Source organism: Bos indicus, chromosome 7, assembly GCF_029378745.1.
Source record: "Bos indicus isolate NIAB-ARS_2022 breed Sahiwal x Tharparkar chromosome 7, NIAB-ARS_B.indTharparkar_mat_pri_1.0, whole genome shotgun sequence".
Lineage (NCBI taxonomy): Eukaryota > Metazoa > Chordata > Mammalia > Artiodactyla > Bovidae > Bos > Bos indicus.
Genome location: NC_091766.1, coordinates 101,930,401 through 101,957,553, shown reverse-complemented (window position 1 = coordinate 101,957,553; position 27,153 = coordinate 101,930,401). Strand labels below are relative to the sequence as shown.

General features: G+C 34.7%; 1 protein-coding gene across 16 annotated transcripts in view; it reads right to left on the bottom strand.

Moving 5' to 3' along the window:
• The window catches only part of PPIP5K2 (diphosphoinositol pentakisphosphate kinase 2), an 83,042-nt gene that overhangs the window by 11,403 nt on the left and 44,486 nt on the right, over positions 1 to 27,153 (bottom strand). For 8 of the 16 annotated variants that reach the window (XR_011567825.1, XM_070794081.1, XM_070794091.1 and 5 more), the window contains 9 exons: positions 17,295 to 17,422; positions 16,612 to 16,726; positions 10,940 to 11,047; positions 9,169 to 9,285; positions 6,484 to 6,651; positions 4,039 to 4,212; positions 2,670 to 2,742; positions 973 to 1,092; positions 40 to 102 (listed from right to left, as the gene is read on the bottom strand). Coding sequence is in view for 15 of the 16 variants with exons in the window: in XM_070794081.1 (XP_070650182.1) it covers positions 40 to 102; positions 973 to 1,092; positions 2,670 to 2,742; positions 4,039 to 4,212; positions 6,484 to 6,651; positions 9,169 to 9,285; positions 10,940 to 11,047; positions 16,612 to 16,726; positions 17,295 to 17,422 (1,066 nt within the window). In the remaining variant the exon portion in view is untranslated. The remainder of the gene's footprint in view (positions 1 to 39; positions 103 to 972; positions 1,093 to 2,669; positions 2,743 to 4,038; positions 4,213 to 6,483; positions 6,652 to 9,168; positions 9,286 to 10,939; positions 11,048 to 16,611; positions 16,727 to 17,294; positions 17,423 to 27,153) is intronic. The other 8 variants (XM_070794085.1, XM_070794087.1, XM_070794089.1 and 5 more) reach the window with 5 other exon arrangements.

The window sequence follows — 27,153 nt, the reverse complement described above, 5'->3', positions numbered from 1 at the left end:
AAGCAGGGGATTATCTTTTAAAATAAAAGCAAAACGTACCATTGGTTGGGTGTCGAGCAAATGAGATAGAAAACCTTTTAACAGCAGAACCGCGTGTGGCGTCTGAGAAAGAGAAAAACAGGTACCTGAAATTCGTAACAGCTACCAAAAGAAGGACACTTAAAAAAAGAGGAGGAAAAACAAATATATAAGGAGGTTAGAATTAGGTGACATGCAGAAGGGACAATGAGAGAGGGAAATAAGCCAAATACTGGTTAAAAGAAGTAAAATGGCTTGATGATAGAGGCAAAGTGTTCAATAAAATATACAAAAGAAAGAAAAGCAGGATGAGCTGGCAATTCTGGTAAATCCATGTTTTACTAACTAAAATAAACTTGTGGATACATGAGAAAAAGTTTTAGAAAAGCTAATTTCAAAAGGGCTATTAAGTACTCCTATTAACAAAAGGGGCACGCTTTGATGAGCCTCAAGAGACTTTCTGAAAAAACTCAAGGTGTATTAACAACAGTGAGAAGATTTCCTTCACCTAGGGATCCTAAAATATTCTCATCTTATGTTTATTCTTACAAAAATAATGCCAATATGTTTTCTTATAAACATCCCATTCACTTTATTTATTTAGAAGTAAAATAAGGGTTAAGAATAAAAAAAATGCTTAAAAGATGAAATAAATTTATTCTTTATAAAATGGCTTATTAACTATTTAAAACAATATACATGATATAGTTCTAAATTTCATATTTCAATGAAATACTCATTGAACAAGTACTGTAAGTCTAACTATAATTAACTGCTTGATGAAACATGGACCTAAGTAGTGGATAACAGAGCACACTGATAGTCACTTAGGCAAAGGGTGATGGGATTCCATGTGCATCCGTCAGTGGCCTTAGGCTTGCCTTTGAGAAGTATATGCTCATGGGTGTGTGCATGGGTGCAGGTATGATTCTGTGTGTGCATGTGTGCACATACCATCTATGCAGCCAGAAGAGGTCAGCTTTTTACGATGAGTACGAGCATAATCCTGTAGGTTAGGTGCGCTTGAAGAACCCCCGAGCACCGAGGTGCTAAACAGGCTCGCACAGTGAGACCCTGATGGGAGTTAGAGAAAATACATACAGCAACGGGTGTTCTTCTGTTCACATTGGGAATTCATGCAGCATGCAACATGGCTCTTACCACACATATCTGGCAGTGCCCTCAACAGGCTCACAATTCACTTATTATGTCAACTTAATACAGTCACCACCACCATTTATCATATGTACAGATGGAGGCATTTACACTGGAGAAAATGTTCTTTGAGGAAAATAATATACCCACACAATAATTAGACATATACATATTAAAAGTATTAAAAAACACTATCATAAAAATTAATTTAGGATGATAAGGAATTTTGTCAATCAATTTGTATGAGCAGGCAACATTAAAAAACCTCTCCTAGCACAAATTAAATCATATTAAATCAATATTTTTGAATGTATATCTGTGAATGAAGAAGCTTTCCTGATGCCCCTGAATGTGAGTTATCAATATCTGTTATGAAATAAAGCAAATCAAAGTTTACTTATTTGCAAGAAGACCAGGTGAAACATTTCCTTTTACAATGTGGTCATTCGGCCTAAATCACTCTAAATTTCTAATATTTAAATAACTTAAGATCTTAATTAATAAGAAGCCCAATTTGATGCTTAACTTGTAGTAAAAGTCTTTACAACCAAGGAAAGCTTTTACCATTAGGTAAGGATTAAGTAAATTTTTATCATATACATTACAATATGTAAAGAAAGGAGTAATGTGTGTGTGTGTGTGTCTGTGTGTGTATCTGGCAAAATACCGTGGGGATATCAAAAGGTATCGCTGTAACATATGTATAATTAAAGAAAGATTTTTTCAAGTATGTAGGTATCAAGGGACCGTTCATATACTTAGAATAGAAATAATAGTACATACATAGTTAAAACATGAAATTTGTTGTTATTAAACTGATTTAGACAATTATTTACAGAAAATGTCATTATCCGATGTAGTTTTAAAATCAATAATGATTTTAAAACCAAAATAAATTTAGAAAGGTTTTCTTCAACATTGCTTTGCTTGAGTGTTAGCTAAGAACCAATTATGTTCTATAGGTCAATAAAGAAATCAACACTGCCACTAAACATTAGTTTTGCTTTGGCTTTCCTTAACAGATGACCAAAAAGATCACTAGTATACCTAGACAGGTAAATAACTAGGTAAATTAATTTTAAGTGAAATATTCTCCACTTGAAAAATTTAACCAGAAAAGTAGTTCTTTTTGTATGCAGTAGCCTATTTTCAACTTTATCAACTGGGAAAAATGAAGTTTCCGTCCTAAATTAAAACATGCTGGGATTTTAACTTATAGAATACAAGATTAAAAATGAGCACTGGCAATTAAACTGAGCAGTTTATGTTATGGGCATTCAAAAGCATTATAAAACAAAATTAATGTCATTTCTTGTTCATTTCATCAAAACTTTACTGTGTATTTCCAGCTTTACAACTCAACATTTCTGAATTAGTGTATGTTAAATAAAAACTAAAGCATAGCATTTGGTCATGCTTTCACCTCTGAAGAGTTTTACATGTGTGCAAAATATTGAGTTTAAGGTTTGGAATACAATTTCCTTCAGACCACATACCTACAGTAGGGTTCTGCTTCTGTTCTACAAGAGTTCTTGGTGTTCGCAAGTAGTTAGCATTTTCAGATACAACCTGCACAAGGAAAGCAAAATAAATGAAGTAAAACAGTAAAATAAACTAAAAAGTCCATATTTCATTTGCAGCCTGTTTCAGACAGACAAAGGTTAATAAGCTGTATGATAAATATTAGTAGAAATACACAAGATATGAAAGATCATGCAAGATCCCCTTGTGAAGGGAGTCCATTTCATATGAGGTCCTTGCAATGAAGTGGTGCGAAGCAGGCATTCAGAATAAATATCACGTATGAAACAAGACAGATGAAAAGAAACAATTATTATAGACTGATATAATTTCACTCTCTCTTAAAAGAAGCCAAATGCCCACTCTTAAACAGCTCCTGTATTTGAAGGGGGAAAAAACAATCACAAACAAAAGAAAAGACAGACAGAGACTGTTGAGATCACCATACAATTACTGATCCATGCACAGGCTTTATCAGAGTAACCTTTGAATATTCACAGCCTTAATGGATACCATAATCCCTTTTCCTATAATCAATGCATTGTATTTCCAAAAGGAAATTGCTGAAGTTCTTGGAAAAGTCATGTGTAACAGCAGACCTTCCATTGTGAAAAACCCCCAAAACCCACAGTATTTTAAGTTTCCAAACGTCACCACAAAAAGTCCTTCTGAAGTCATTTATTTTGACTCCTTTTGTTGGGGCATATTGTTGATGGGCACATATACATTGTCCCCTTTTATCTTAAAGAAAGCATTAAGATATTATACAGCTAAAAAAAAAAACCATATTGTACATAATTAAGATAATACTTTCAGATAATACAAAGTGAGGGAGAGAATCACCAGTATTCGATGTATCCTGCTAATTAACACAGGGCCACATAAATCTGGATATTTTTAAAAAAATTTTTAGGTTCTCAGCAAATTCCAAATGGAATCTATTTTTTAATTATGGAGGAAAACGTTATTAAATTTCCTTACTATAAAATTATATAACTTTGTTTCTGAATATTTTAAAGGACAATTAAATTAAAAAATTTTTCTTTCCTTTTAAAAAAATTTTATTAACAAGCTAAAGTTCCAGGAATGTAAATTTTATTGACTAATTTTAAAATCCTGGATATTTAACCCCCTCCAGTAAAAATGCTAAACATAAGCAATTTAAGTGGTTTCTTTCCCTCAAAATATTGTCAGACATCACAAGTGTTTTAAAATGAATTCAAATTAAAAAACGGAAGGATTTACTCTGATGTAAAATATAAGGGATTAGATGTCCTCCAAGACAGCTGTTTGTTGCTCTGAATGCGGGGAGGAAAAATGTTTAATGAAGTAAAGTTTAAAAACCTGTTGCCATGAGCCAAAAATACTGGATGTGAAAGCCAATGATTTGGGGGAGACAGGGGAAGAAGTGATTTGTTCCCCTGATCTGCGTCTTCGACGCCCAGTGCCCACACCACTGGTGTAATGCAGCCAGGTACCAGTACCCTCTGGGCTAGACACACTCAGGGGGCTCTCTTCCTAGAAGTGAGAAAAGGGGCAAAAAAAAAAAAAAAAAAAAAAAGCAGAGCATGCAAAGTTAGATACAACAGAGCCAAATGATCAGAAAGAAAAAAAAATACAGTTTGTTTGTGCTTATCAATTTTTTAAAAAAACTATTAAACAGTAATTTGGGAGCCAAATATTTTAATATTTGAGAAATTGATAGGACTCACTTATAAATCTAATTGTGAGTAATAACAATTATGAGAATTACTTTCTTATCTTAAAATGCAAAATATTTATACTGCTTAATAGTTGTCCCTTCTCTCTTAGAACTGGAAAGATTTTAACAATTTTTTATCTTGGCAATGTTAAAAATTTGAATGTATTCTGCTTAATTTTAGATATTTAAGAGGTTTATACTGGGTAAACTTTTCAACCCAAAGCACTAAAGAATCCTTCAAAGGGTTAAAGAGACTTCAGTGTATATAATGTATAAAGGATAATTCGTTTGCCAGACAAAAAAAATTAGAGATCATGAGATGGAGGATTCAAATTGCACTCGTCTACACTTATATGCTATCTATTTATTTATGCCTTCCAAAGATTATTTGTAGAGTTCAGTAGACAAAACATGCAGCAAACATTCTCAGATTATATGTTTGCATGTTCAGATTTCAGACAGTGAGGACACAGTAAAATCTACTTGCACAAAATGAAGAGAATAGTCTTTTTCTCTGTGTGTCTTTGGGAAGTACAAACTTCTGATATCCATGGAGATGATGGACGCTGGAAAAAGTCTTCAAGGTTTTACTTGAATAATTTCCCTTATGGAAGTAAAAGTTTAGCATGGCATAGAAATAATCTCTTGAAAGCAACTATTTAAATATTTATGAGAAAAAAGTTTAGCAACGTGTTCTGTGTTTTAAGAGTTAACAAAGGGCAATGATTTTGTTGACGATTTCACAAATATAGTTCTGTTGGAAAATGTAGTCAAGGAATACATTTACTGTATCAATGTTACAGAATTTTTTCGGAGTGTAGAAAAAGGTTTAATGGTGAAATTATAAACAACCTGATAAATTACAGATTGCTTTGTTCAAAATCATCAAAATCACTGCCCTCACACAAATGATATTTTAGGTTATATTAATAAATGTCATTTCCCAATTTTCTAAAATTAACCCCAGGTTTCTCATTCTTAAATTAAGCTATAATAGAACAAATAACCTCAAATTCTACAAATGTTAATCATCCCCTTTTATAATTAACTTAAAATATCCCATTCACGGGAAACCCTAACTAGTACACACTTTCCATTATAAAACAATGTATTTTATTTAGATGCTTTTCCTATGCATAATTGTTGAACTGGGAGAATCAAAAGAACATATACTTGTATAATTTGGGGCGAGAGAAATGAGCATAATTCTTTTTTTTGGTGTATATGTTCTTACTTACCAACTGTTAGATAGTATACCTAACTTAAGATTTGGTGTGTTTGATCATCAAAAAATATTTTAGCTTAAAAGTTGATCGTGCTTCCTATCTTTATACTTTTGCTTGAGAATTTAGAAAACATAAGCACTGATTTCAGATCAGTGCTGAATCATCCTATAGAAAATATAAATCACCCAAAATGAAGGTATTTAAAGAATAAAAATGTATATAGATATTAAAGATTTACTTAACAAACTTCATTCCAACTGCTCAACTTTCCTTTTAAATGTTATTTTAGTAGCTATTTAAATGTTATTTTGTTATTGAGCATATGAATTAGCCCAAGTTATTTAATTATAGATCTAAATACAAAGGTAAAGTTTTCAACTACAGCATCCAATTTTCAAATTCCTATTCTGACTTTTACAATCAGGTTAACGATTTAGAATGTCATATCTTAACCTACAGTGTTACTGGAATCAGCTGCTGCTGAAGTGTCTCTGGAAATTCCTCACTACTTTTAACCAAAAATTATTCCTGATTCATTAAATCAGATTTTTTTAAAAAGTTCTTTACTAGACTAACCAAAAGTGACAAGGAAAAAAATGGATCAGTTTGTAAAAAGGCCTTATTTTACTACTTATATTGAACTTTGTTATGAAATCTATAAAACTCCAAATTCTAAAAAAGTGATCTTTGTATTTTCTGCCTCTAATTTTAAAAAATTTATTTGAAAAATTGATAAAGTTGACAGTTAAAAATCTGGTAGGTTCCCAAGCTTAATAATTAAAGCTGTATTTTCTTTTCTGTTTTATTAAAATATAGTTAGTTTACTTCATTAAAAAAACATGCTCTGACAAATATACTTACTTCATTTGTAGCCATCTTCCTAGATCTTGGAAGTGGAGACTTCCTGTGTATATGAATTGGCTCTGATACCATAGGCTTAAACAATATCACAGCTCGATCAACCTCATCTTTTTTGGAAGTATGTGGTTCATCATCACTATCAATTTTAAAAGCTCTCCTGCCTTCATTCTATGCAGAAAGAATATAACATAAAAAAATTCAGATAAAACAAATCACTCTTTTTAGATGAACAAATTAAACCACCAATTGGTATGGTCACTTGAAGTATATATACACACACACACACACACACACACGTTTATTTATTCAAATGGATTGATATATGAATTCTTATGAAAATCTAGAATTTTTCTGGGTATTGTAAGACAGATGACAGAGTTCCTAACTTCAAGAAATACATATACTCTCTGGATAAATGAAATAATAAAATAACAATTAAAAAGCCATATAAAACAAAATGCTTAATAAAATTTCATCCAATGCCCAAATAAATAAGCCATATTCATAAATAAATGACAGTTAAAAAAAAAAACAGAGGTCAGTTTTGTTACCAGTAATGTCAACAACTCAAGCACAAACTGAAACAATATCTGGTTATAGAAAATTCAAATTCTATTCCAAATATTTCTAACAAATGTGATGACTGCACAATCAAAATAATAACCATTTGATGACTCACTCAATATTTACTGAGTACTACCATGTGTCAAGACTCAGATGAATAAGATACTGTCCCCAAAATATAAGAGTCTCACAGTATAGTACAGAAAACAGGTAAGTTTAAAAAGATTATATTAAATATTCATCTAAATAGAATGGATAAATTGGGGCATGGTCATACAGTGAAACATATATTTTAAAGCAGTAAGAATGGGCAAACTAAAACCAATTACATCAGTGAACCTCACAAATAAACGCTGGCTAAAAGAAGCCAAAGTATGTAAAAACCTTCATTAAACTAAGGGGTATAAAAAATAAACTTCAACCCAGGTAAGGGATATCTAAAAAACTAGAAAAAATCATCACAGTTAATAATAAATCACTGAAAGAGAAGAATGCCTATCATCACGAAATCTACTCAACATTTTACTGGACATCTGTCATCATTCAGAGATATGATCATATACATAGAAAATTAAAATGACTGGATAAATTATCAGAATGAATAAACAGCATACAGGAAGGTTGCCAGTTATAAAATCTTTATACAAAAATTGAGTTAAAATTCAATTGAAAATAGCAAACAAAATAAAATTTAAATGAGTCATTTATGACAACATTAAAAAAGAATTTAGGAGTTAACCTGACAAATAAAAGATATTAAAACAATCTTAATTTTATCAAAAAGATATAAAGAATAGCCAACTAAATTCAGAGAGATATATATACCAAGTCCTAGGACTAGAAGATTCAATTCTGAAGAAGTGTTATGTCCAGAGAAAATTAGAAGAAGTGTTATGTCTCTCAACATGACCTGCAGAGGTCATCTAATTTCAGTAAAAATTCCCAAATACTTTCTGCTTTAGTCTGAGAATGAACAAGAATGCTTGCTATCAATACTTCTACTCAGCACTCTACTGGTCCTAGCCAGTAGCACTTCACAAAAAACATACTCAAGTGGCCAATGAATATAAGAAAAAGTACTAGTCCTTACTGGTTGTAAGGATAATGTAAATTTAAGCCACAATCCCCCAAACAACTCATTAAAAACACTAATCATACCAAGTGCTGATAAAGACATGGCAGTAGCTTTGGAAAGTTATTTGACTGTATTTTTAAAAACTGAACATATGCATACCCTATAACCCAGCAATTTTATATCCAAAAGAAATGCATACATATGCTCAGAAAAAGACCTGAAAAAGAATGTTCATAAAAGCATCCATCTTCAAACCCTGAACTGCAAACAAACCAAATGATCATCACAGTGAAATGGATTAACAAACTGCACCATATTTACTTAATGTAATAACTACATGGCAACAGAAATGAAGAACAGATGAATTTCAAACACATAATGAAAGAAGCCAAATCTACTTCCCATCCTTAAAAAAGCACATATTTTGTGAGTTCACTTTATATAAAGTCCAAAAGTAGACAAAATTAATCTATGTGCCAGAAGTCAAGATAGTAGTTATCTCTGGGGAGAAAGCAGGGAGGTTATGATATTGAAGGACACAATTATTTCTTCTCAAATGATATTATTCTATGACCTGGCTAGTTGTTTTACAACTGTGTTTATTTTGTGATGTACCATTAAACTACACGCTTATGATTTAGGAATGTTTACCAATATGTATCATAGCTTAGTAAAAAAAAGTTTAAAGCTGAATACATATTTAACTTTGTAAGGTTATAAGAATTAAAATGCGGTAATTAACTCCAAGTGTTTAGTAAAGCATGGACTGTCCTCAAGTAAAACAACAGCCAAAAACAGAAACTACAGTTATCCATTCTAAATAATGATCTTAAAAATCCCTCCAAAAAAATCTAGAAAAAGGATAAAATATAAAATTCTCATATGCTTAAAAATGTGTATCCATCCAAACCATACCTCAAGAAGTTTAAACCATGCTATTTAGTAGTTGAGATAAGAATTACAGTATGTAACAGAAAATTCTTAAAGAAGTCACATTTAAATTTAGGACTGTAGTAACTATGGAGTGAGAATTTCATCTTTGTTACCTCCCTTGAAGCTGGTCTATATCCATAGCCAGAGGGTAAGTTTTTGTCTTCTTCACATCCTTTGGCTCCTGGACTAAAATGTAACTCAACATGAAAGCGTTCTTCAGAGGAAAGATCCTAAAAAAATATTATAGAACATCTTCAAAATGAGAAACTTTAAATTATTGATTTACCTCTGGTAACACATGCAAGAATAAACAGAAGAATTGTACAAAAAAGCTCTTAATGTCCCAGATAACCATGATGGTGTGGTCTTTCACCTAGAGTCAGACATCCCAGAGCGTGAAGTCAAGAGGGCCTTAGGAAGCATCACTATGAACAAAGCTAGTGGAGGTGATGGAATTCCATCTGAGCTATCTCAAATCCTAAAGGATGATGCTGTTAAAGTGTTGCACTCATTATGCCAGCAAATTTGGAAAACTCAGCAGTGTCCACACACAACTGGAAAAGGTCAGTTTTCATTCCAATCCCAAAGAAAGACAATGCCAAAGAATGCTCAAACTACCACACAACTGCACTCATTTCACAAGTGAGCAAGATAATGCTCAAAATCCTTCAAGCTAGGCTTCAGCAGTATGTGAACTGAGAACTTGCAGATGTACAAGCAGGATTTAAAAAAGGCCAAAGAGATCAAATTGCCAACATACACTGGATCATAGGGAATTAAAAAAAACAGCTAATCCTGCTTCATTGACTACGCTAAAGCCTTTGATTGTGTGGATCACAACAAACTGTGGAAAATTCTGAAAGAGATGGGAATACCAGACCACATTACCTGCCTCCTAAGAACCTGTATGCAGGTCAAGAAGCAACAGTCAGAATCAGACATGGAACAACAGACTGGTTCCCAATTGGGAAATGGGTACATCAAGGCTGTATATTGTCACCCTGCTTATTTAACTTATATGAAGAGTACATCATATGAAATGCTGGGCTGGATGAATCACAAGCTGGAATCAAGACTGCCAGAAAAAATATCAACAACCTCAGATATGCAGATGGAAGAAACTGAAGAGGAACTAAAGAACCTCTCGATGAAGGTAGAAGAGGAGAGTAAAAAAGCTGTCTTAAAACTCAACATTCAAAAAACAAAGATCATGACATTCGGTTCTCTCACTTCATGGCAAATGGATGGGGAAAAAGTAGAAACAGTGTCATTTCATTTTCTTGTGCTCCAAAATCAACACATACAGTGACTGCAGCCGTGAAATTAAAAAGATGCTTGCTCCTTGGAAGAATAGCTATGACAAACCTAGATGATGTATTAAAAAGCAGAGATACCACATTGCCGACAAAGTCTATATACTCAAAGCTATGGTTTTTCCAGTAGTCATGTATGGATGTGAGAGCTGGACCATAAATAAGGCTGAGCATGGAATAATGGACACTTTTGAACTGTTGTGCTGGAAAGGACTCTTGAGAGTCCCTTGGACAGAAAGGAGATCAAACCAGTTAATCATAAAGGAAATCAACTCTGAACAATCACAGGAAGGACTGCTGCTGAAGCTCCAATACTTTGGCCACCTGATGTGAAGCACTGACTCAGTGGAAAAGACCCTGATGCTGGGAAAGATCGAGGGCAGGAGGAGAAGGGGACGACAGAAGATGAGATGGTTGGATGGCGTCACCGACTCAATGGACACAAGTTTGAGCAAACTCAGGGAGATAGTGAAGGACAGGGGAAGCCTGGTGTTCTGCAGTTCATGGCGTTTCAAAACGTCGGAGATGACTTGGCGACTGAACAACACATGCAAATCAAGAACTCTGTTACCTTGTTAGGGTCCTCATAGAGCATGATAACAATCTGAGTCATGTAGTTGAGTTCATTGACAACATTTAAATAATCCATAGCTCGTTTCCACTGTTCATCCTTTGATTCCTGAACAAAGGTATATAGTAAGCATTTTCTCATATTACTTGAAAATCATTTTATTTTCATTATGACAGTTCGTTTAATCCTGATTGACATTACACAAATGAAATACTTCCACACACAATCTTTCAAAATAACTTCATTAATTTAAATTTAATAAATCACCTAAGCTTAAATAATTTTAATTCTCTTATCAGTAGTATTAGAAACTCTAGTGGTATTTTTTTTTTAGTAACTCATAGAAAGTAAAAATAAAGACTATCTTGAGATATGATACCTATTAATTGAATTTTGAGGGTAAGGGGCAGTTGTTAACCTTAAGTTCCAATGTAACTAATATAGTGTCATGTTTCATAAAACAGAACACTATCCCATGAAAGTAATGACTATAATTAAATATCTCTCATTCCACTGTAGTTTTTTAAACTGTAGATATTTTAAAACAATTAGCAGGAGAAAGTACAGGCAGATTCTTAAAACCATCTGCTTCATTCCTAAAATCACTCCACCATCATTTAGAGAATCAATGGTCTTTAAACATGTAATTAAAGAGCGTCAGAACTGAAAGGGACCTTACAGAACATGTATTACAAGCATTCAAAGTAGAAAATTCTATCTCAAAAGGGAAAACTACTCAAAGTTCAAAATCTACAGTCAATAATCAACAAGGTCTATTGACACCTTGTGTACATCAGAGATAATGTCCTTCATCTCATGTCATAAACATTACAAATATATAAAAGCATCCAACAATTTTTTTGTATATAAGGGTTTTATATATACACTGAGAGTATGTAAGCGTTTCAGCTTTAATATAGACTGTGTTTTAAGAAAAAATAAAATTTGACACGCAAAAGCCAAAAGTCAAGACCACATGCTGATTTTTTAAAATTCAACACGTATTTCCTTTTTAAATTTGGACATCATCCGTCTCTGAGGAAGCATTCCAAATTTTTGGAAAGTAAAGTTAAAGCAATATTATATGTCATTTGTGTAATTACATGTATACTTAAGTTTCAACAAATGGCTATTAATACGTTTAAATGCTATAGAGCAGCTGCTCCCAACTTAAGCAACACTCCACAGTAAAAACTGCATGTGTTTGTGTGTATCTGCCTATGTTTGAGGAGGGGATATGTTCAAAGATGTATGTATATTTTCTTTCAAAATTTATAAGAAAAACAAATTAGCATAGCATTACTGAATACCACTAGATGTAAATTATTGTAAGTGATGGGCTTAAGTTAAATATTGAAAATTTTCAAGATTGAAAAGATCTATTAGATTCTGTGATATGGTATTATTAATAAGAACACCATGTAATATCTAATTCAGTGGTACAGATATAGACTTTGCTAGGTCTGATCTAATGAAAAGATAAAACAAAATATTTTATAGCATCTTCCTAAACACAATTAATATGCAAGAATTCATAAAAATCTTTTTTAAACAATTAAGGATCATTAAATATATTCCTTGAAATCTTACTTATAATTTTATTTCCTCAATAAATCTTTAAAAAAAAATCTACTATGGAGAGACAGATTTTACCAAGTTTACATTGAAAAATCTCAACTGGGAAGAGACCATACAAGGTTTTAATTATATTAGCTACAGGCTCTTATTAGGATAATATGAGCTGGGATAATTAATTATAGTTCAAATAAATTTTTTAAAGTTTTAAAATTAGAAAATAGGACATCATTTTGGTATAAGAGCTTAATTTTTACTTTAATTTTTTTAAACCCCAGAAGCCCAGATTTTTGACAGTGGAGTTGTTCAGCTTTTGTTTTAGAAATGTAGCTGAACGCAATATATACTACAGCCACCACACTCTTTAGATCACTGTGAGACAGCCTCCTAACTGGTTTCCTCAAATCTACTTCTACCTATCTAATGCCTACACAGCAACCAAAGCCGTTCAATTCCTTGCTTAAAACATTTCAAGGGCTTCCCAATCCTGGAATGGTTCTCCAATCTTATCTGCTACAATTTTATCCATCATTCACTTTTATTCTCCAACCATAGGCTTCCTATCCATTCCCATATCCTTTGTTCTTCCTATCTTATAACTAAGTACAAGGTTCAAGGGTGACCACAAAAGAAACCTATCTCTCCCCACCAAAAACAATTCCATCATTATTAACGGATATATAAGCTCTTGCCTTTGCTAACTAAGAGTCATTTTTTCTCTATTTCTTTTATTAAAGCTCCACTAAACCACATGGGCTTCCCAGGTGGCTCAGTGGTAAACAATCCGTCTGCCAAGGCAGGAGATGTGAGACGTGGGTTTGATCCCTAGGTTGGGAAGGTGCCCTGGAGTAGGAAATGACAACCCGCTCCAGTGTTCTGGCCTAGAAAATCCCATGGGCAGAGGAGCCTGGCAGGCTATAGTCCATGGGTCACAGAGTTAGACATGACTGAGCGATTGAGCCCACATAATCTGTATATGTAATCAAGGGATGCTCCTTTGTTACTCCATTAAGGAATAAAAAAAGAAATAAAAACAAGGGGGAAAGAACAGATGAATTAGAAAATTTGATGGGAACAGAACACTTACACAGCCTTAGGGTAACTCTGTGAATAATTATTCATCAAGGCCAATGATAAGAGATATTAAGAATCAAGAGACATATTCCAAATCTTCATGTACATTTCACTGTCCTTTATTTTAATAAGTACAAAAGAATACAAAGTTGAATTCATTTTCTTTTAAGGATTACTTTTTTATAGATGTGCATAAATGTATATACCTATATATATATATATATATATATATATAAATTTTTTTTAATTCTTATTTTTTGGTACCTTAGAGATGGCTGAAAGATATTTTTGATATATAATAGAAGTGACAGTGTATTCTAGATAATCTGTGGTTTGAGTGTACTGAGAAAGGGGTTTTATAATTTCTAAATCTGCTTGGTTAGCACTTCCACTGCTAATCTCTAAAATGTCATTTTCCTCACTTTTTCAAATACTGACTTCAAGGGAATCTTATCTACAGCTACTGCCTCAGGCATCATTAATGTGTTGGCTTCCCAACTCTTGCGCCTTCAACCCATACCTCTAGCCTTACATATAAACATGCTACTGGTCATCTCCACTTGATTTATCTTCACTTATCTCACTATTGTATGTTGAACCTATGACAGACAGATAATTCATGTCTTCATTTCATAGGTCTTTGAAATGAGATTGAGTTCTCTTGAGAACTAGCGCCTCAAACTCAAGCTGTCTAAAACTAAACTCATTGCTTTCCTTCTAACACCTGATATTTCTGCAAATGTTACTCTTCTCAGTGAATGATGGATAATTTTGTAAATGATCCTATGTTGGTAATATGGGAACCTTCCTTGACTCTCCTTTCTTACTTTGCATATCTGTAAGCACAGGAAGGGCCTCAAGGAGAGTGGTAAGGAAAGTTAAGATGCCTCAAAAAGAGTGTTAATGAAAGCCTAAAGGACACTGAGGAGACTGTTGGTGAGGGATCATAGGAGGGTTAAAAAAACCTTATTGGAAACTATAGGATAAAAAATGCGTTCTACATAGTGGCATAAAATATAGAAATACTATAGCCTGTAGACAGTGTAATTCAATGAGCTAGCTACTAAGATTTCCAGAAAAAATTCTGAAAACACCACCAAGATTCTTCTCGTTACCTCTGATAAACATTGAGGAGAGGGAGATAAGCTATAGGAAATGGTTAATTAAAAAGGATCCAAGACTTGCAGGAATCAGAAATAAAACTGTTTCTTATTTCCAGCCTCTCCAGAGAGTCAACAATGCTATAATTCAAAAGTGGCTTTTAGGAAGAATGGAAACACAAGAATCTGTCATGAAAACATGGGTATGATGGTAAAAACACTTGCTAAGACTTCAGAAAGACTTAAGGCTCACAGATTTTTCAAAGACACAATGACTTTCTCAGGATCTTATCAGCATATCTCTCAGATACTCCCTATTAAACAATAAAGACTGCTGAGTACTCTCTCAGCAGCCAAAGAGGGAGTCCAATGTATAAATTAACTTATTCTTAAGAGATCTGTGGGTGTGAATTAATAGAGTAAATTATATATTCCTTTTTGTTTTTTAAAATTATACCATCTTGAACTAAAAGTAAAAAGACTCTGGATCTCCAAACTTCTTTGGGCAGGAAGCAGGTTAAAAAAACTACTTAGCTGCAAGCATGAGCTACTTTTTATGGAAAAGGAAGGATGACCTAGATGAAGCCATCAAGAATCAAAAGTATAAAGCCATGAACCATTAAAAACAACTCCTAGTAGTATGCCAGAGCCCTGATTAAGGAACGGGCATTAAGTACCTAGGCACACTTCAAAACTGCCATGGAGCGTGACGACCATGGTGTACCTTCTGTTTTCCCCTCTTTTTGAAAAGGTTGCCTAAGGCAGTTATCCTATGCTTCTCGATGCTGTATGTCAAATGTATGACAGATAATTGGTGTCTTCATTTCATAGGTCTCTGAAATGAGACTGAGTTCTCCTGGGCACTCAAAGGGTTCTACCCAAAGAGTCCCACCCATATCTGAACAATTTAGATAATGAGATCCTGGAGGTCAAGTTTATGCTATAATAGATAAGCTTGGAGGAATATTGTAGAGGAGATTAAGTGAAATCTGCACGTGGGAGAAATATGGATTGTATGCTAACATACCGTGACAGACCCCGTTTTTCAAATGGCCACCAAAATATTTCCAATCCCAAGGACTCATCTTATAGTGAGTGACAAGTGATATTCCACTCATCTAGTACTATGAGTCTATCCTCCCTCCCTTGAACCTGGATGGACCTCTGTGACCACTTCAACCAAAAATGCTCAGTAAGAGTGAAAGGACATAACCTGGTAAGTTAGATCATAAAAATACTTTATGCTTGCTCTTGTTTTCTCAGTGCACTTCTGGAACTCAGCTGCTATCTTCTGAGGAATATGCTGTATTCTGAGGTCACACGAAGAGGCCATGGTATGTATTCTGGTCCATAACCCCAGCCAAGCCCCCACCTGACAGTCAGCACATCAAGAACTAGATATGAAAAGAAAGCTGTGAGGTGATTTGAGCTCCAGCCACTGTCTGAGCTGCAATCTCATGAGAGACACAATGCAAAACTGCCTAAATGACCCAAGTCAAGCATTTAAAGCAGGACAGAGAAAAAAAAACCAAAAATGTCCGTACTTGTTTTAAGCCAGTAAGCTTTGGTATTGATTCATTATGTTACAGTAAGAGTCACAATGTCCAAACACCAAATCCTGTCGATTCTAATCCCTAAATAATGCGAATTCATCAGATTCTCTTCATCTTACTGTCACCAGCTTGTAGATCACTTACAATAATTTGTATTATTGTTGGCTTAAAGGGATTTCCTCCAGAAGGAAGAAAACATGTCATTATCTCCAACATCTAGCACAATGCTTGGTAAACAGTAGACTCTTGACAAATGATGACAAATAATGAATTATTAAAAACTGTACAATAAAAAATGATGTCAGTGATCTGATTACAAATTCAGTAACACATACTTGTTAAGTAGATTGATGTAACTTATTCTACTTACATCGCATAAAGCACCATAGCGAAGAATAGACAGTAAAGAATGTACGTGACTTTCACTGGTGAAATACAATCTGGTACGGACATGACGTTCAGGTGACAGAACACCTCTGGAATACCTAAAAGTCAGGAGCAGACAGTGTTAAAACATAACCACACAGTTAAGACTCATTAAGTACTGAAATTATTTTGTAAAATGGAATTTAATCTTCTAGTAAGTGAATCTATCACTCTTTCCATCACAACTGAGGTGTTCTTAGTAGACATTTCTCTAACATGAAGATAACTGAAACTAACTGAGACCACTGAGATTAGCCAAAGAAGAGTTAATATTAGTCAAGTTCACTGTAAGAAGGTCATTTAAGCACCTTTATTAACACTGAAAGAGATCACAGCACTAAAGGAGCTCACAGATGTTAATGCTGCTGAATGAGGATGATCACTGATGATCGCATGTGAATGGTAACACACATCCCCTTTCCCTGTGACCCTCAGTTTTTTCCTCCAGTTTGGAGCCAAAAAGAATACTGGTTGAAAAGTTCACTATTCGGAACATCTAGGTAATCTGTATTTCCACAGTGTAAGAAGTGATACACTCCTGCCTTAGTCATAGGAACAACAAAAATTTAGATTTCAAGTATGCAAAAACAGATGCCTATAGACTTAAATACCAGTACAGTCTCTTACACAGGATGGAGTTTATTTACAGTGTCATCATCTTGTGTCCTTTGAAGATCTGAGCGAATTTTTCTAACTAGAGGAGTACAGTAGCCTTTGGCAATCTCCAGTTTTTCAGCTTTAGTTATACCATATTCCTGAGCAGAAAATACACACTATTAGAAAAAGGGTATAATCATAAAGAATTCCAATAAAGGTATTACTAAATTTAAGAATTTTAGTGAGTGACAAATATTTTTATCAAGGCTTTTTTGAACATTACACAATTATTAATTTACATTTCTACAACTTCAAGTATATTAGTCCCCACACTATTAAGTGTAATTAGAAGAATATTTTTTTGTGGAACTGAAAAAACAAATAATTTCTAAAGAGGAGAGGATGAATGATGAATGCAACCATGATGATAATAAGGTTTTAAATGTAGAAACAACCCTAAAAGAAAGATGGATTAAGTGCACAACTAGTAAAGCATAGAACAAATAGTCAACAAACATAAAGAAATACAAATTGAAACCATGAAATTTTTGTCTATTTGAATGTTAATGATTAAAAAGGTTAACAAATTATTTGTCTTTGGTCAATACAAAGTTTTAACGACTGGTGAGCCAAAAATGCCACTAAATTATCAAATTTAATGAGCTATATTGCCATTATAAGTTAATTAAATTTATGAGAAATTATAACCAAAACTGTTAAGATAACAGTAATTATAATAGAAATAAAAATTACAGTTTACAAGGATAGATGAGAAAATGATCTGACATGAAAAACTTTTTTTGCATTAATTAACTGCTTTAATTAGGAAATTGCTATAATAAAACAAGTAACACTATACATTATTTTTCCAATGAGCTTTGGTTTGAGAAAAACAGCAGAAATAGATCTTTAAGCTTTGACTCATGGCAAAGCTGGTAGTTCTCTGAAATCTGGGAGATGCATTAGCAAAATTAGACACAGCCCACCCTTCACCAAAATCCTGGAGAAAAGTATTTCATTAATTTGGGGGAGTAAGACTGAACACTGGCTAGGATACAACTTGCCCAGGGAATGACAAGAAACTGTCACTGGTACTGGTGGCAGGTAAGAAACTGTTGGGCTGACCAACTACATATTTTATTAGTGGCTTTAAATTAAAAGAGTGAAACGCTTCATTGCATTTTCTCAGAAACTGATCAAAAGATTGCAGTCCTACACAATTTGGAGACATAAAGTGGATGCTGGGTGACTAGAGGTCACTCCAGGTGTGGAATTTTGTAAAGTTAGTCCTTGGAATGAATGGAACTGTGGCTCTGGCAGCAGATACGAAGGAATGATGCTCTGGAGAGTAGGTAGGGGGACACTCTGTGGTCAGCCGGGGGACAGATGAGGGTTCCAACTGGAGGTGGGATCTTTAATTCAATGATCTATCTTCCATTGCTCATGTCTCTGTCTTCATAAATGGTAACCGGACCATAAGGAAAGCTGAGTGCCGAAGAATTGATGCTTTTGAGCTGTGGTGTTGGAGAAGACTCTTGAGAGTCCCTTGGACAGCAAGGAGATCCAACTGGTCCATCCTGAAGGAAATCAATCCTGAGTATTCATTGGAAGGACTGATGCTGAAGCTCTAATACTTTGGCCACCTGATGTGAAGAACCGACTCATTTGAAAAGACCCTGATGCTGGGAAAGATTGAAGGCAGGAGGAGAAGGGGACGAAAGAGGATGAGATGGTTGGATGGCATCACCGACTCAATGGACACGAGTTTGAGTAACTCCAGGAGCTGGTGATGGACACGGAGGCTTGGCGTGCTCCAGTCCATGGGGTCGCAAAGAGTTGGACATGACTGAGCCACTGAACTGAAGAAAAAAATCTGTGATGAGTGTATAAATAGGAAGAGAAGGTTTAAGAGGGAAGAAGGCAGAAATGGGGTGAAGGCAGAGGGAAGCAGGGACAGAGAAAGAAGGAAGAGTAGACATAAGCAGGGAAGAAACAGGCATACATTCTCTCCCCAAGATTTTTCTGGGACACCTGCATTTAAAGGTTACATTACATACCTCCCAGGTGGCAAAAAATTAATATGGACAACAAATCTCAAAACTGCCTAATAAAAAAAAAGGTTGATTGATTACATATGGAAGATGTATGAAAATGGAACTTCTTGGGTCGTTTATCTTTAAACACAAAAGCTTGGTTGGTTCGGTAATCTCACCAACATAAAGAAATTGGGCATGAAAAATATGAAATGTGTATGTAACTGCGTATGTATGTGTAAACAAAAGGAAAATGCTGAAATTTAAAATCATCCAAGGATATTTTTGTGTCATTATTGGTCAAGGTACAAGTAAATAGTCAATCTCATACACTGAGAGCCTGGAAGAAAGCTGGTAAAGGAGATCTTGAGCTAAAGAAGTCGTCTTGACTGCACATAAAGACATACACATAAGCAAAGTGTAAGAAATTAAAGGAATCCACATTTCCAAATGTGAGAAATTGGCTAAATAGTATTATTTCATCAGCTATTAGGAAGTATATTGAGTATATTCAATATACTTGAATATATTGAATATACTCAGCTTTATATTGAAGTATATTCAGCTTTACTGATTTGGAAAAAACTTCATAAGGCCAAGAAAAAAAAAATCAGGTTGTAAAACAGTACGCTTTCCTGGTTCCATTTTTGTGAAGAACATATTTGTTATATATATGAATTTAGAAAAAAAAAAAAAAAAAGTCCATGAATTTAAGGGAAAGGCCTTTCAGAATTTTCTGCAACTGTGAAATGTTTTTGTCTAATTGGTAATGCCATATTGATTTTTTTTGGCCATTTATTTTCTAATTTTACAACAAGATATATTATTTTTATAGTAAAGACTTCTTTCCCTTCAAAACAGTGACATATCTTGTGGAGCTGAAAAAGCAAGTTGCCACAACCAGTTGCTGCTGCTAAGTCACTTCAGTCATGTCCGACTCTGTGCGACCCCATAGAAGGCAGCCAACCAGGCTCCTCCATTCCTGGGATTCTCCAGGCAAGAATACTGGAGTGGGTTGCCATTTCCTTCTCCAATGCATGCATGCATGTAAGTCGCTTCAGTCCTGTCAGACTTAATTAACTGTTAGATGCCCAAGTTCTCTTCTAATATTTCTACCATAAAAAGAACTGACTAAAATACAGCTGAAGATATTTGAAAGTTTATTATGTGACACATTTAGTAAGTATCACTGGAATTTATACTGCAAATACTATTATAAAGAACTCTGTTTCATTATCTACAAATAACAAAATGATCTTCCAACTTCAACAAATGTGTGCCATCTCAATTCAGTTCAGTTGCTCACTTCAGTTCAGTCACCATCTTAATTAAGAGAATATTAATACTAATCTTTTATTTTAATTATATTTATTAAAATGTACATATAAAAATACATATAAAATATTATAAATTCTAACAACTTTGCAAATGCTGAAGTATTTTAAACATTTCCAAAGGATAATTCAGCTATATCAAATATTATAATCTTTAAATATCCTTATCTTCCATCATACCATTGAGGCTATTTTTACTATGTAATCTATTGAGGTAATGTTGGTTTATAACATGTTTCATGCATACAGCTTCTGTATAAACTACAGTATGCTCAACACCAAAAGCTTAGCTTCCACCCATTACCATACAAATGACCCTCTTTACTCAATTCACCTCCTTTCCCTTTTAGTAATTATTACTCTTTTCTCTATGAATATGTGTTTCTTTTGGTCAGTTTGCTCACTTATTTAAAAAATTTTAATATTTCACATTTATGTAGAATCATATAGTATCAATTTTTATCTGAAGGACTCATTTAATGCAATATTCTCAAGGTCCATCCCTGTTGCCACAAATGGCAAGATGATACAGATATTTATTACGGCTGGGTAGTATTCCACTGTATTATATACCCTCCTTCATCCATTCATTCATCAATGGGCAATTTCCATGTCTTGGCTATTGTAAATAATGCCACCACGAACACAGGGTTGTATGTATCTATTCAAATTACTCTCTTCATAGTTTTTAGACAAATACCCAGCAGTGGAATAGCTAGATCATATACAAGTACTATTCTTAACTTTCTGAGGAAGCTCCAAACTGTTTTCCATAGTGGCTGCACCAGTTTACATTCCCACCAACAAGGTACCAGAGTTCCCTTTTCTCCATATCCTTTCCAGTACTTGTTACTTCTTGCCTTTTTAGTAACAGCCATTCGAACAGGCCTGAGATGATCTCTCCTTCTGTTTTTGATCGGCATTTTCCTAATAATTAGTGATGATGAACATCTTTTCATGAGTCTCTTGGCAGTCTGTATGTCCTCTCTGGAACAATTCTTAGCTTTTCAGCTTACTGTTTAATTGGGTTATTTGGTTTTTTGTTGAGTTGTGGGAGTTCTTCATATATTTTGAATATTACCTTCAAATTGAATATATGATTTGCAAACATCTTTTGTCATTTGGTACTTTTTCAATATTTAATGTACAGAAGCTTTTTAGTTTGATGTAGTCCCATTTGTTTGGAGAAGGCAATGGCAACCCACTCCAGTACTCTTGCCTGGAAAATCCCATGGACAGAGGAGCCTGGTAGGCTGCAGTCCATGGGGTCGCTGAGGATAGGACACGACTAAGTGACTTCACTTTCACCTTTCACTTTCATGCAGAAGAAAGGAGAAGGAAATGGCAACCCACTCCAGTGTTCTTGCCTGGAGAATCCCAGGGACAGCGGAATATGGTGGGCTGCCGTCTATGGGGTCACAGAGTTGGACACGACTGAAGCAACTTAGCAGCAGCAGCAGCAGCAGTCCTATTTGTTAGTTTTTGTTCTCTTCTTCAGTTGTTGCTCAGTCACTCAGTCCTGTCCAACTCTTTGTAACCCTATGGACTGCAGCACGCCAGATTTCCCTGTCCTTCACCATCTCCTGGAGCTTGCTCAAACTCATGTCCAAGTCGGTGACGCCATCCAACAACCTTATCCTCTGTCGTCCCCTTCTCCTCCCACCAGCATCAGTGTTTCCCAGCATCAGTGTTTTTTCTAATGAGTCGGGTCTTCACATCAGGTGGCCAAAGTATTGGAGCTTCAGCTTCAGCATCAGTCCTTCCAATGAATATTCAGGACTGATATCCTTTAGGACGGACTGGTTGGATCTCCTTGCGGTCCAAGGGACCCTCATGAGTCTTCTCCAACACCACAGTTCAAAAGCATCAGTTCTTCTGCGCTCAGCCTTCTTTCTGGCCCAACTCTCACATCCATACATGACTACTGGAAAAACCATAGCTTTGACTAGATGGACCTTTGTTGGCAAAGTAATGTCTCTGCTTTTTAATATGCTGTCTAGGTTTGTCATAGCTTTTCTTCCAAGGAGCAAGCATCTTTTAATTTCATGGCTGCAGTCACAATCTGCAGTGATTTCTGGAGCCCAAGAAAATAAAGTCTGTCACTGTTTCCATTGTTTCCCCTTCTATTTGCAGGAAGTGATGGGACCAGATGCCATGATCTTAGTTTTATGAATGTTGAGTTTTAAGCCAGCTTTTTCACTCTCCCGTTGAAGCTTCATCAAGAGGCTCTTTAGTTCTTCTTCACTTTCTGCCATAAGGGTGGTGTCATCTGCATATCTGAGGTTATTGATATTTCTCCTTGCAATCCTGATCTCTTCTCTAGTAGGTGGCACTACGGCATAAGCTTTTGGTTTTTCTTAAGCCACTGGTTGTATCTGAGGAACGTCTGACACTCCACTGCATCTGCTAGGTGTGGTCACCCGGTGTCCTTGTTGCTACTGTAACCTCCAAGGTTACTGGTGCCTTGTTTCTATGGGTGCTGCCAGTATCTCTGCCTAGGCCGCCAGGAAACGGAGCCCCTCCACTGCGTCCAGGGTCTAATAGGTTTCAGGCGTCGCCACTACGAGGAGACAAATAAGGTGGGGGAAGGGAGCCAGGGTCACAGGTACCCCTGTCATGTCCAAGGCTGTTAGTATTCATGGGCACTGCCACTGCTGGGGTGGTGAGAGCTGCAGCTCTCACCTCCGTAGTGGGAGGACCTCCATGGCTGGAAGGATGGGGTCACAGGCCCCACGACCACTAACACCCAGTTCCTTGCGGCCATGGGTGCCACTGCAGCTGAGACGCTGGAGTTGTGTGTGCCACCACTCCTAAAGCTACTGCGTTCTCTGAGGCTGAAGGCTCAGCTAACTAGGACCGGGGTCTGGGAACACAGGCACGTCCTCTGTTTTCTAGCCCAGCTACTTTCAGGTATAAGATGGACAGAATTTTGTGGTGCCCTGGTGTGTCATGCAGAGGCACCTTTGTTGAGTTGTTTATATTTTACTGGTTGTAGATTGAAGGGGATAGACAAAGGGAGCATATTACATGGCCATGTCACATGGCCATCCCATTGATGTCACATCCCATTGTGACTATTTTTAAAGGACCTTCTTTTTTTTTTGGCCGTGCCACACAGCTTGCAGGATATTAGTTCCCCAATCAGGGACTGAACCCAAGCCCTCAGCAGTGCAAGTGCCGAGTCCTAACCACTAGATTGCCAGGGTATTTCCAATTTTTAAGTATCATTTTTAGAGGACTGAGGCTGAAAAGCTGATTCTACCATAGCAAAAATACATACCATAATCACAACTATTAACTGTTAAAGTAACTAAAAGTAATAAATCATGTTTATCATATGTAAGAAAAGACCCTGATGCTGGGAAAGACTGAAGGCAAAAGGAGAGGGTGGCAGAGGATGAGATGGTTAGATAGCATCAGTGACTTAATGGACATGAATCTGAGCAAACTCTGGGAGGCAGTGAAGAACAGGTAAGTCTGGCATGCTGCAGTCCATAGGGTTGCGAAGAGTCGGACATGACTTAGCAACTGAGCAACAACAATGTGATTAGAATTACATAATTCGCAAAGCATAGTTATAACAATTAATGCAATGTAAGAGTGAAAACAGACTTTTTTTGAGGCATAGCAGAATACATATACATTTTTCTTACAAAAATACTGATACTCTCTCAATCTAAGTTAGCCAAACTAATACATTATTTGACTGAGTCATCAAGTCTCTAAGCTTGAAATATCTTTGTCAAGTAAACATGTACATTTCTCATTTGTTTCATTACAAACTACAGCTTCACTATAATTAGATATGTTTACAACTTTAGTTATTTGTTCAGTGATTGAAAATGTCTATCTCTTGTCTATGATTTTAGATTTATGAAGACTTTAGTAACAAAATTTAAGTAACTGAATTCAAATGTCCATTAAAAAAGAGGAAGTCCCAAGTTTCTGTCATAATAAGTAATGTCAAACCAAATAGCTAGGGAGTAAATATCTCAAATTTTTCTTAACCATTTCAAATCTTATAGTGTTTCTTTTAATTACAAAGCTTTAAAAATTCATTATAAATATTTAAATTTCAAGGACATGGTGAAAATTTTCTTCGTCTATGTAAGTAATGTACCTAAAACACATACACCATGGAAGGAGAAAAAATTATCATCTGAAACTCATTAATATGTAAGTTTTCTTTTGAGCCCAAGTCTTAGAAACAAACTTTCCATCCCCAATTCTAGAATTCTTAGTATACATAATTGAGAAAGAAGAGGCTTGAGATTAAAGAAGCCATGTACAAGACATGATTATGCTAATAAATCATTAGTGTATCTATTTAGCCACCAAGTAGGTGAGACATTAAAATATACTGAAAGCCTACCTTGACAAATGTATACAGCTACAAAAAATATTTTAGAGGGTCACATATTTACAGCTTATCTGTTAAAAGTATACTTTAAAATAATCTTCATTTTAAGAGTAAGTACAACTAAAATGCACTGAGCCTGGAATAATGTAAAAGCAATTCAATACAATGAAAAAAAAAATCAGTCTTATGTATGCTTCCAGTGCAAACTAATTACATGCTTATCAGAATTAAGAGTAACCATTCTTCTCAAATTTTTTAGCAAGTAAAATCTGAATAAATTTTCTCTTGAATTTCATAACAAAGATAGATGCTGATTTAACTTTACTGAAAGAGATATAATCAAATCAGTGTTAGTCCTATAATCTTCTATGTATATCATGTAGCTAAAACCGAGTTCTGCAGAATTTAGTGTGTTCATTTTGATATCAATCTTAAAATGTTATAAAAATACAACTTTTTATTGTATAAAATAAAATCTGTTTTGCAGAATAAAACTTTTATTTAACAAATGAAAGATGCTGTCAGAGAGTCAATTCTTGTTTTCTAAGTCTGTGTTTCTTAAAATGAGTCCCAAAGGCATATTCTTGAAGTATGAGATATTTTTGCCCTCTTTTGAAATGAATTTATTTTCAAATCACTGACTTATACAATGTATTTATAATTATCTACATTATATATACTGACCAAAAAGAAAAAAAGTTGCTCTTTCATACTGAAAGGATAAGCTAAACTTTAACAGGTACACACATACTTAGTTGTGAAGTCTGAATTCCCAATTTTTCAAAGTCTCTATAGTTTTTCATGGACATTCTGTGAATATTAGAAAAGGGAAACTGCAGTTGTAATTGTAGTGGATTTACAGTACTATGTTAGTTTCAACTGTGATTGAAACAAAGTGATTCAGTTTTATAAATATATTTTTTCAGATTATTTTCCACTATAGGTTATTACAAGATACTGAATATAGTATCCTATGCTATACAGTAAATTGTGTTACTTATCTATTTTATGCATAGTAGCTTATATTCCATACTTTTTATTTATTCCTTCCCCTCTCTCCTTCCTTTTTGGTAACTGTAAGCTTGTTTTCTATGTATATGAGTCTGCTTCCACTTTTAATATTGATTCATTTGTGTTATTTTTTAGATTCCACATGTAAGTGATATAACATTTGTCTTTCTCTGACTTAATTCACTTAGTACAATGTTCTCTAGGTCCATCCATGTTGCTACAAACAGCAATATTTTGTTTTTATGGCTGAGTAGTATTCCACATGCAAGTATACATGTATACACCATGTCCAAAATGAATCATATGCTGATGGGCACTTGAGTTGTTTCTATGTCTTGGGTATTATAAACAGCACTCCTAAGAACACTGGGGTACATGCGTCTTTTTGAAAAAAGAGTTTTTATCTTTTCTGGACCTATGGCAGGGAAAGGGATTGCTGGATCATACAGTAGCTCCAGTTTTAGTTATTAAAGAACCTCCCTATTGTTTTCTATATATAAGTATCTTTAAGTGAGGCTTTTTAAAAATATACAATCCTTACACTTTTTATGTACAGTGACTCCTGAACAACGTGGAGGTTACGAGTGCCAACCCTCCATGCCACTGAAAACTTAAATGCAGCTTATCTGTGGCTCTGCATCCACAGCAGATGCAACCAATCATGGATCTGTGGATCGTGCAGTACTGTAGTATTTACTATTGAAAAAAATCCACATGTAGGTGGATGCACTACAGTTCAAACCCACGTTGTTCAAGAATCAGTTGTATTTCATTTTCCTGTTTTTTAACTTCGGTTCACAGTTGGAAATGTGTGATTTACTCCAATCTCCCTTTTACAATATCCAAATAATCTTTGAGCAATGAAGGTGATAAAAGATCTCCAAACGGCATCTGTCACTATTTTCTTCTAACACATTTCTTATCTCAACTTGTTTTGTCACTTGACTTGTTATTATCAATCTGAATCTATGTCTAACTAATTTCAGTTATCTGAGTTTTAGTATACCTTTATTTTTACTCTCCTATAATGAAAAGACCCCTCTACCACACCATACAAATAACTATTTACATCTTGACCTCTATTCTTTTAAAAATACTTTCACATAAAGTAAAAAAAAAAACAAAACTTCCAAAATTAATACAGAGACACA